At 44.9% G+C, this 11187-nt stretch overlaps 2 protein-coding genes across 2 annotated transcripts; one reads left to right on the top strand and one right to left on the bottom strand.

Moving 5' to 3' along the window:
- The first annotated feature begins 6793 nt into the window (after positions 1–6793).
- On the top strand, positions 6794–7765 carry LOC125546868 (putative cyclin-dependent kinase F-2). Its single transcript, XM_048710973.1, has one exon. The coding sequence runs from the start codon at positions 6794–6796 to the stop codon at positions 7763–7765; it is 972 nt and encodes a 323-aa protein (XP_048566930.1).
- Positions 7766–8948: 1183 nt separating this feature from the next.
- Positions 8949–10672, bottom strand: LOC125544367 (60S ribosomal protein L18a). The gene is made up of 4 exons (XM_048708029.1): positions 10517–10672; positions 10298–10413; positions 10146–10209; positions 8949–9487 (listed from the first exon to the last, which is right to left on the bottom strand). Exons 1-4 carry the CDS (start codon positions 10529–10531, stop codon positions 9146–9148), a joined length of 537 nt encoding a protein of 178 aa, XP_048563986.1. The 5' UTR covers positions 10532–10672; the 3' UTR covers positions 8949–9145.
- Between the last annotated feature and the right edge of the window lie 515 nt (positions 10673–11187).

Genomic DNA, 11187 nt, shown 5'->3' with positions numbered 1-11187 from the left:
CTTGATGCTGTATTCTAAGTTTATATAACTAAAATTCGTGAATGGAACTGTCCAAGCTGATTTCAGATAGCTCAGTGAGAGGAAGCGATTCGTGTCAGGCGACTGATCTAGGGGAAAGAATCGATCTCCTCGCCGGAGAGAAAAATGCTTTGTGTCCCTCAACATGTTTATTGCCACCTTCCCACAAACATGTTTAGCCCCTCCACTTCCTGTGGTTTCTCCTACCCCCGAAACCTACTCCCAACCACCATGATACCTCGTTCAGATAGAAGTCTTGATCGCAGTCAACGGGCCCTAATCTACCTCCGATGGAACTCCGGCTAGCCGGATTTGTGGCCAGCGAGTTTGAATAAACAGGCAACGCCTCCATTGTTGTACGTTGAGAGGTTGGTGGAAATCGATAATTTTTATGTTGAAAGGTCCAGGGAAACATGAATTCATGAAGTGGAAGCAGAAACAGGAAGTTTCTCGGGGAAACTGAAATGAGATGTTACTTAAACGATATTTTCATAGTTGCACGTGCAGATGTTTTTCATTTATTCTTTTTCTATATTGTTCACTCTAGCCCAACTATTACACTTTTGAAAATAAAAAAAAATGAGTTGAGCATAGAAGTAGCTATGCTCAATTTTTTTTTTAGGGATATGCTCAGATTTCAATAGAAGGTGAACCCGGGCTGCTTAGCCCACCAACTTGTGGTAGCAAAGGACTCCAGGTATTTCTCAACTCATATACACTCTTGGCCCAACTAATCCTATATATGGGGCTGTTTTGTTTCTGCGCCGCCCCGCCCTTCCAAATTTTTGGTGTCATGGGCGCGCCAAATAATTGGTGGACGATTTGGTCACCCTCATTCCTCCCGTGATTTGGCGTAAAAGATAGAGAGGAATGGCTGAACCAAACAAGCAGCGACACCTCAGTCAACGCCAATATATTGGCAGGCAGGCGATGGCTCCTATCCAAACAGCCTCTATAAGCCAAACAAACATAACACTTTCAGGCAAATTTGACAATTTTGACCTGTGGATGAAAAGATTTCACAAAATGAACCGCTTTGATTTTATTTTTTACTCAGGTGACTGTTTTGAGTGGCGCCCGACACGAAGGCGCCACACCCTATGGTGCAGCGCCCAGCTCGTAGGCGTTGCACGTCTGTCCAGCGTGGCACCCCGGGCCCCACTCCTGGTTGTGCAACGCCTAACTGAAAGGAGCTGCACAATGTAGTGCAACGCCTAGCTGAAAGGAGCTGCACGGTGTAGTGCAGCGCCTAGCTGAAAGGAGCTGCACTATCTTATATTAAAACTGTTGTAACTTTTAATCCGTGTATCCGATGAAAACGTGCCTTACATGAATGTTGTGCATTTTTCTGTGCTCTACGCAATGATGGCATTTTCATCTATGTTAGGATCAATTTGCTTGATGAAAACTCTGTGGCAAAAGTGCATCATAATATAACTGACAGAATCTGTTAAAATTTGCAAAGTTGGTTTGATGATATCCATTGACCTATAGCTCTTATGCATTTTCATCCTACATGAGTTTTGCACTACGTAATGTGTACTTTCACACCATGCCTGTCCTTGCCATGTTGGTCATCTTTAACATATTCATTTCGTGCATCTAAGTGACTAACATGATATAAATGAACTTCTACCCCAGAAAGTTGCATTTTATAAGATCCATAGTAATTAATCCTGGCATCATATGAATATGATCTAATTATGGAAGTTGGAAAATCGATCTTATGTCTACTTTATGTCTGATACAAGCATGACACCATCAATTGTTAATGCTATCGAAGCTAAGCCGGTTAAGGAGAGAAGCCATGAAAAGATTACGGAAAATAATGTCATGCATGCGGTCAGATTGCATCGAGGAAAGAATGATCATGTACGTCAGTTGTGTGGACCGAGAATAAATTCTGTAATTAGCAGACCAAAGATCAATGGAGTGTTGCATGCATTAGATTCAAGACGAAGAGACGTGCATGGTCCTGTACGCATAGTACGACCAGATTTGGACTATAAGAAAAACATGGCGTGGGGAGGATCATCATGGGGCAGTTTTGGTTTATTCCTGAGTTATGAGACATACAGAAAACGTCCGAGTTTCGAGCGACCATATCTTGTATATCATATGTGATTTTTCTATTGTGAAAATTTACTAGCGACGGAGGATTGATCATCACATCAACACCTACGTGCTGATCCAAGGGGATCATTATTTTTATTCGTGTATTTCCGTACGTGGGTGAAAATTATTCTTGGAGGTTGCGGGGAGGAACAAGGAGACGGACTGTTGATCAAGCATCGCCGTGAAAGATCGGGCCATCTACACGCACAAATTAGCGTCTCGCTAGTCCGTGCCTCATCAATGTCCATGTCATTTTCGTACCCACTAAAAATATTTGCATCACTATGTTGTTGAGACACTAAAGTACCTAAGGCAATATTCTACTAGATTAACACGTTAATTTCACCAAGTCATTGGATGTCAATAGAACTTTGCATTTTGTAAAGATATATACTTATATACTCTTAAAATTTAACACTTATAATGTTTGTTGTCAGTAGCAAGAGCACATGTTCTTTGATTTGAACTCAGCTTTTAGGCTACTCAAAAAAGTTGTAGTTGCTTGTATTGCGTACTGTTATATATATAGAGTATAAGGTCGGTACAGAGTGAGTGGGTTTGAACTTGATAGCCTAGGACACCCTAGTGCTAACCAGGATGACAAAACAGAGTTGGTAGAAAAACTAGTTGTCGGTGCTACTAGCTGGAAGTCACAAGGCTTATCTTACTAGAATAATGAAAACCAAAGTTTAGTTAGCAGGAAAACTAAAACGATCTGCACAAAATTCTAAATGGAAAACATATCAAGTTCATGCCAAGGGGTTTGGTAAAACTCAAGATATGAACATGTTTTGTGGAAACACGCGGGATATACTGAAAGTGCACATTATGTAGTGCAAAATTCATGTAGGATGCAAATGCATAAGAGCTATAGGTCAATGGATATCATCATGCTAAGTTTGTAAGTTTTAACAGATTCTGACAGTTCTATTATGATGCACTTTTGCCACAGAGTTTTCATCAAGCAAATTGATCCTAACATAGATAAAAATGCCACCATTGCGTAGAACATAGAAAAATGCACAACATTGATATAAGGCACGTATTCATCGGATACACAGATTAAAAGTTATAACGGTTTTAATATAAAATAGTGCAGCTCCTTTCAGCTAGGCGCTGCACTACACTGTGCAGCTCCTTTCAGCTAGGCGCTGCACAACCAGAAGTAGGGCCCGGGGTGTCACGCTGGACAGACTTGCAACGCCTGCGAGCTAGGCGCTGCACCGTAGGGTGTGGCGCCTTCGTGTCGGGCGCCACTCAAAAAGGTCAGCTAGGTGAATTTTTTTGCAACACAGTTCATTTTGTGAAATGTTTTCATTCACAGGTTAAAATTGTCAAATTTGCCACACTTTCACATAGTACTAAATTCCTCGAAAGCCCCTATACACCTCTTGTCCCAAGCGAAGGCGGCTAGGGTTTCCTGCCTCCCGCCAGCAACGCCTCCGATCTGTCTCGTCTCCTGTGGCCTTAGGGCCATGAGGACGCGGTGGATCCCGGCCTTTGTCGGCGGGAGGGCTCCGTTTTTGGATGTTTTAGGTTTTGTTAGGTTTTGTGTCACGCAGAGGAAGGCGAGGCGGTGGCGGTTCTCTAAAGACGGAATAACTATTGAATTTTTTGATATTTACCTATATATCAATGATATATGGTACTAGCATTTATTTGTAGTCTTATTAACTATTGAATTTGTTGATTTTTTTTATTTATGGTTCAATAGGTTTTTCAGTTTAGCTTTGTATGTGTGTCTGCATATTTTACTATGTATTTGGTTCCAAAAATAACCGCCTAGAATTTTTGTATTTAATTATGTTTACGCTAAAAAATACTCACTCCCCTCACAAATATAAGATGTTCAAACTTTTTAATGAATCAGATGTATGTAGAAAATTTTTAATGTGTTTGTTCACTTATTTTAGTTTATATGTAGTTTATACTGAAATATCCAAAACATCTTATATCTATAAACTATAAGGGACTAGAAGTGTTAAGTGTAGGAACATGTAGTTCCACCCCAAATCACACACAGGGTTAGAGCGAAGCCATAGAGAATACGGAATCTCTTTGCATGTGATACCTTGGCTACCGATTTTCGTATGGCTGCAGCTCATGAAGCAAAAATATCAAATTGTAGATATCATACGTGGAGAGGATGCAGAGCATCTCAGCTAGAGCTCATATGTGCTTGGGTGAACGGTAAAATCCGTAAAATAAGAAAGAAAAATAAAATAAATCTCCATTTTTAGCAAACATTGAAAAATGTGGCAAAAAAAATCGATGCTCCAAAAATGCTACTTCCCCAGTTCCAAATTATAAGATGTTTTGGTAGGCTATAATAGCCTAACAAAATTTCTTATAATTTGGGACAGAGGTAGTATTTTCAAAAGCATTTTAGACTGCTGAATTTTTTTTTTGGCCACGACTTTTATAATGTCATTTCAGAAACTTTGCAAGCACTCAAAACTTGTGTCAATGTTTGCCACAGAAAAATCAGATTAGTTTTCCTTCTAATTATTTGTTTACTTTTTTTGATTTCACTGTTCATGCCGTGCTCATATGAGCTTGAGCTTTTTTTTAAAAGAATCATATGAGCTTGAGCTGAGGTGGTGACTTTCCACGTGGAGAGCATTACCCTTTCTGCCCCGGTATTGTCGCGAATTTGTGACGAATGTGCATCTTAAATCACTAAAGTTTCTTATCTGACGCTGCATTATCACAAGTGACAAACATTCAGTGGTTGTTTGGATACTGAGAATTAGTTGTGAGATTATAGGAAACGAGTTTTTGGAGGATTTTTAGCAAAGCCGGTTTTTGCTATTTTTTCAGTTACGGTGGGTATGTACAATTCCTTGTTTGGATGTAGAGATTAGGAAAAGGAGATTTAGGGCATGTACAATGATGCTATCTTAGGAGTACCACGTAGGATAAATGATGAGGTGGAGAAGAGAGAACTCATAAGAGAAGGCTTGTCTTCTTTTATTTAAGATAAGACAAGAGATGATCTCTTAGCACAATATGTCTCACCACATTTTTAGAAATTGCTCGTTATTGAAGATAAGACTAAGAGATGACCCATTATAGACATTTTTTTTGGTCATCTCTAAAAAACATGCAAAACTTAAAATAAGACTATCTTATCAATCATTGTACATGCCCTTAGCAGTTCTTTGTTTGGGTCGTCTCTTACGCACTTGCCACGCTTCGCTCATCGCCTTCTACGCGGACTACTTGCTTCTCCCGTCCCGCTCCGAGCACGTTGGTCACGAGACCAAACACCAAGAGCACATGACTTAATGTTGGGAGCATCACGGAGGTTGGGCATGATGCGCTCGTCGGCGTTCAAGCTGAATGTTGGGAGTACCACATCTCTTCGCATGGAAAGCCAAGCAGCGGCCAAGCTCAATGGTCGCCGGCGTTCTCTGCCACGACCAAGCCGGACGAGGCGTTGTTGGCCGTATCCTCTGGTGGAGCTCACCACGATGAGGAATCAACTTTGTTCTCTTGCCGCGCCTCGTCCCTCATCCATGCCTCCAAGCTCGACGTCGTTGCCGACGTCCATGAACTGGAAGGAGGCTGTGCCGGTGCGCGTGTCCGCCGTACTCGGAGAGTAGCGCATCATGGGGCGTTTGGTTCAGGCACGGGGAACTGCAACGCGCTCCAGTCCTCCAGCTCTCGGTACACCACAATATCAAAGGAACACAACGCGGTGGAGCGGCGACGGTGTCGTGCCGTGCGTAAGGCGGCAGAGCAACGCCGGTGCTTGAACTGTGTCACTGGCGATCACCATGCCCAGCAGCCACCATCGTGGACTACGTGCATGCACAGAAACAGATAACCACGCAGCGGAGCAGCGATGGTGCTGGAACTGCGTCACCCGCGATCAATCCGGCCACCGTCGTGGACTCCTCAACATCTTAGGCCTCGTCACGGGCTCACGGCAAGCCTCACGGTCTTGCCTAGGATAACCCCCTGTCGCCAGGAGCAAGTGAGGTGCTAGAGCTACCGCAGTGGCGAGACCGGCTCGGCGGCCGCCGACCCAGCCGCAGACTTTGAGCGCACGGATGACGAAGCATGTCTAGCGTCCGGCGTCCGCGTCGACCCGCCGGATGCACCATCGTCTTCGCTACAACTCACTGGAATGGCGAATCTGAGGACAACGATACCCAGGATATGTTAATCCCGTTTTTGCAAAAACGACTAATAGTCGTTTTCCCGTAAACTCAAAATCCTGGGTTTTGGAGAACCAGGTTTTCTATATCCACGGGTTTGTTAGATGATCCAAACAAGATTTTATTCTGTTAGAGCCGTTTCCTTGTTTTTAGAGAACCGGTTTTGTATATTTCCCTTATCCAAACAACCCCTCAACATGGGGAGTCCTTAGTTCCTTACTGAGCCAGGTAAGGGTAGGGGTCTAACACCGCCTTCCGATGCCGAAGGAACCGACACGCGCTATTACGTGTTCTTTCCTTCGACCGGGACGAGGAATCCAAGCGCCAGCCTTGTACCCCGCCAGTCCGATAACGACTCCAAACTTGCCTCTTCACTAGTAGACATGGCAAGTGCATGGGACGCGACCTTCTCCCCAAGATCGATCGATCGATATACAGTTCCCTCCTCGGCTCGATCAGCTCGTTCTCCGTCCATCTTCTTCTCCCCTCCGTTCTCGATGGCCGTCGTTTGTGCCCAAGCCGTCGACTCTTGGCCCATCTGGAACCTCCGAGGCTACGGGGTCGAGGACTGCGAGGAGACGCCCATCTGGGAACTCGACGACTGCGAGGAGACGGCCGAGCTCGGCTCCGGGAGCTTCGGCACAGTCACCAAGGCGTGGTCCTACAAGACCGGCGAGAGCGTCGCCATCAAGACCCTCGGCTCGAGCAGCCATGACGCGGTCCGGCGGGAGGCCGACCTCCTCAGGGCGTGCCATGGCCACCTCAACATCGTCCAGCTGCGGGACATGTCCTTCGACCGCAACGCCGACAGGCTCTCCCTCGTCATGGAGTACGTCGGGCCGAGCCTCCACGACGACCTCCACCGCGCCCGCCGCGGCTGCCCGTTCCAGGAGGACGTCGTGCGCTTCCTCATGCGGCAGCTTCTGAGCGGCGCCGACCACATGCACCGGCTGTGCCACGTCGTCCACCGGGACATCAAGCCCGAGAACGTCCTCGTCGGCGACGGCGTCAAGATATGCGACTTCGGGCTCGCCATGTCCATGTCCCAGGCCCCGCCGTACGGCCACCGTGGCACCCGCAGCTACATGGCGCCGGAGATCCTCCTGGGGAAGCCCGACTACGACGCCACCGTGGACGCCTGGTCGCTGGGCTGCGTCATGGCCGAGCTCCTCCTAGGCGAGCGGCTCTTTGGCCGCGCGGCGGACGACGCCGACCAGCTCCTCAGGATCTTCTACGTACTAGGCGTGCCGGACCAGATCTCCTGGCCGTCCTACAACTCCATGCCGCTGGCCGGCGAGCTGGTGGCGCCGCCGAGCATCCCCCACCGCAACAGGCTGCGCGAGGTGTTTCCAGAGGACTGCCTGTCCAGACAAGGTTTCCAAGTATTGAGCGGCCTCCTCTCCTGCGACGCAGGCAAGAGGCTGTCGGCGGCTGACGCCCTCGAGCTTCCATGGTTCACCACCAACTAGACAGGACGACGCTCCGGAAACTCTGATTTGATAGCGTGCACACAACGTTCTTGTGTCCACATACAATGTAATGTAAGGTTCGACTGCAATATTTCTGCAGTTCTGCTGTCTGAGTTTAGTTGTAAGGAAATTGTCGACTTACGTTCAGGCAAAAAACCTGTGCTCGTTACTTCAGTAGTACATCAATACGAAGTGCGACCATGTTGGTACAATTGAATGATTTTGTATCCACAAGCCGGAGTTGCGTGCACGGGAGCTGAAGTTCGTGTGGGTTCCAGACTTCATTTTTCAGAAGAACTGGGAGGCTTCATTGCAACCAACCAAGTCACAGAATCCAAATTTGGTTTCGGCTTTGCTATTCATCGGTTGTCTGAAATTGAAATTTGGTTCCATCGATTTTGCATGAAACCCCGAGGTCGAAGACAGGTAAATTTCAATTCTCTCGTGAATCGAGTGACAACAACAAAAAAAAGAACAGGCAACTGACAAATAAGCATCTTCAGACTCCATCAACATTCCAGGTGTGGCCGGCGATGCCGGTGTTATTTTTCTTCATCAAGTTTGTAATAGCTCGTAGAGTGCATCTTTTTGGAAGTTGGTCTATGATTGTTTTTAAATTTGCCAATTCCACGTACTAGTTGTTTTTAGGCAAACGAAGCTTAGGACCGTTATTAGGACCAAACAGATCAGATCTATCAGAACACCCCGCTGCAAGTTCTCTAAATCCTGAACACCCAGCGAACTCAGAATCACAAGTCCTGAGGAAAAGAGGTCACTCTGAAATGTTCACCTTCAATGTAGAAATGTTCTTCTACATTGTTGAAAGTTCAACTTTAATTAAAGGCATACAAGACATTGTTGAAAGTTCAACTTTAATTAAAGGCATACAAGACATTGTTGAAAGTTCAACTTTAATTAAAGGCATACAAGACATTGTTGAAAGTTCATCTTCAATTAAAGGTTCACAAAATTAACTGTAGTGAAAAATTAGCTGAAAGCCGGAGAGAACAAAAATCAAGGAAAAAGGAGAAACAGAGCGGTAAAGATGGAAGAGTTACAGTTAAGCGCTGTTACCATAGTGACATGATTTTATTTCAATATCAAGTTACGCACTGTTACCATAGTGACATGATTTTATTTCAAAATCAGCATGGGCGATCGTAAGAGAAACTAGACACGAAAATAGAACAGACTTCAAACAGATATCTATATCAGGTACCAATAGATTGTATGCAGATTACTGATAAGAACACAATCAGAAGGTCCACCAACCATGTCTTTAACCAATAAATAAGCAACAAAACGCTTGTCTTCATGCATCAGAAGATCCAACATACGAAGAAAACATTTCAACTCTTAACAGCATCCACCACAGCCCAATCACATGAACAAGTTCGGCCTCGTTGCCTTGTAGGTGGTCTTCAGCTTCCTGGTTGGTGGCCTGACCTTTTGGTACACAAGGGGGAACTTGATCTTGGAGTTGTGGAACTGCTTGGTGTTGTCTCTCTTGCATAGCTTGAAGTTGACAGTCGCGGTCTTGATGATCTGAATGCAGGGGGATCTCACACGGTGGCGAGAGGCCATCTCAGTGTACATCTGCTCCACGGCACCATTTAGTGTGGTGTCACGGTACTCCTTGTACATGTTGTGGTAGCCAGTCCTGCTCTGGTAACGCAGCCAAATGCCATAGTTCTTGATCGTGGTTGGGTTCTTCTCAAAGATCTGACAAAAAAAGAGTAATTCAGTGCATAAATAACAATCACATGCCATAATTGAGTAAAAAAGAATCAGTGAAAAAATCAGGTTCCAATTGGTTCCCAAACAAAGAAACTATGGATTAACACCAGTCAACCACAACATACACATAACACGATTAGAAAAAGGAAAAATCACAAATCAGAAAGTATACGTGACCGCATAATAGACAGCTCATATGGGTCCCTTCAGATGAAACGGGATGTGGCAAAAAGAACTCATAGAACTTTTGCGGTACAAGTCCTTGTAGTGAATACAAATTATATTATGCAAAACAGAGCCTTCGCACATCAGAATGAAGTATCAGAAGTAATTTACGCATAGATAATGTAAATACAACTACAGATGCATATTTTCGCAAGAAAATCGCATACATAGTGATCACAACAAGATGGAAGGGGCATCACTGCATATTCAAACACAACTAGAATGATTTTATGTTGCATTCCGACTAATAACGCCACAGAGAGTACAGATAAAACTACCGATGCAGTTGTAAGAGTGGGTCGATAAAAGGGGCTAATTAAGCCGCTCTCGGTTGGTAATTGTAATGTACAGGAAAGAACCAGAAGGTGGGACATAATCCATGCTCATGGCAAAACATAAGACGAGAAAGGCCCAATACCTCGTTGATGGCGAGCATCTGGCCGTTGCTCTTCTTCACCTTCTTCAGCTTCCTCAGGAAATACCTGCACAGACGCGACAACAGCATCAGAAATACCGAATCGAAAACGAACAGATCCTTCAGATGTCGCGAGGCGACGGGGAGGAGCTCACCAGAACTTGCTCTTGGCGCGGACCTCATTGGTGGCCCAGAGCTTCATGCGGTAGATCTTCGGCTGCTCATCGCCGGGCGTCGGCAGCGCACGACCCACCACCTGGTACTGATGGAACTGCACACGCACGGACGCGTTGAGACGAATCAGAAACACGGATCAAGGGCGGACACGGAGGCGTCGAGGATAGCTACGGCCGGGAGGCGGCAGTGGAACTTACCCTGAAGGCCACCATTTCCGCGAGCTCTGTGAAGCCCCTAGCCTAGCCTAACCTAAGGAGATGGGGAGAGCAGGAGGCGGCGGGCGAAGGAGGCGTCCGTGAGAGGGAGAGAAGCGTTTATAGGTGGCGAGCTTGGCTGTAAACCCTAATGGGCTTTCTCCGTGTCGTGGGCCTATTTTTTTAGCTTGTGGGTCTACTGTTCCGCTCTTTATCATAGATCCCCTGCCATTGGCCCAATGTGTTAACGCGGGACTTCACATACAAGAACGTGTATGTCTCAGAAATAAAACATACAAGAAAGTGTTAACAATACAGAGATACGTGTTTCTCCACACACACACAAAAAAAAAATACGTGCTACTAAAAAAACAAAGAGATACTGCTAAAAAAAGATTATTCTCCAAAAAAAAAGATAACTCTCAAGAAAGATATTTATTTTCTGAAAAAGTGACATTTCTTTTTCTAAGATAAGACAAAAGTTGTTTCTTAAATAAAAACAAACAAACAATTCTTTTGCTAAAAATAAAGAGATAATATTACTAAAGACAAATTAAAGATAAAAAAAATATTATTATTGTGCTCTCTTTTTTAGAATACCTTCAAGATAAAAAATAATTATTTTGTGCTCTTTTTTTAGAACACCTCGTTGAGTTCCAGTGCTACTTTACCTC

This window comes from Triticum urartu, chromosome 3 (assembly GCF_003073215.2).
Source record: "Triticum urartu cultivar G1812 chromosome 3, Tu2.1, whole genome shotgun sequence".
Lineage (NCBI taxonomy): Eukaryota > Viridiplantae > Streptophyta > Magnoliopsida > Poales > Poaceae > Triticum > Triticum urartu.
Note: the sequence above shows the minus strand (reverse complement) of the source record. Positions and strands in the feature narration are given on the sequence as shown.

Coding starts and splice junctions, on each gene's coding strand:
- LOC125546868 (XM_048710973.1), top strand. CDS start 6,794: ATGGCCGTCGTTTGTGCCCAAGCCGTCGACTCTTGGCCCATCTGGAAC.
- LOC125544367 (XM_048708029.1), bottom strand. Junction 10,210..10,297: donor CGCGCCAAGAGCAAGTTCTG/GTGAGCTCCTCC, acceptor GCGTCTGTGCAG/GTATTTCCTGAGGAAGCTGA. Junction 9,488..10,145: donor AGATGCTCGCCATCAACGAG/GTATTGGGCCTT, acceptor TTTTTTTGTCAG/ATCTTTGAGAAGAACCCAAC.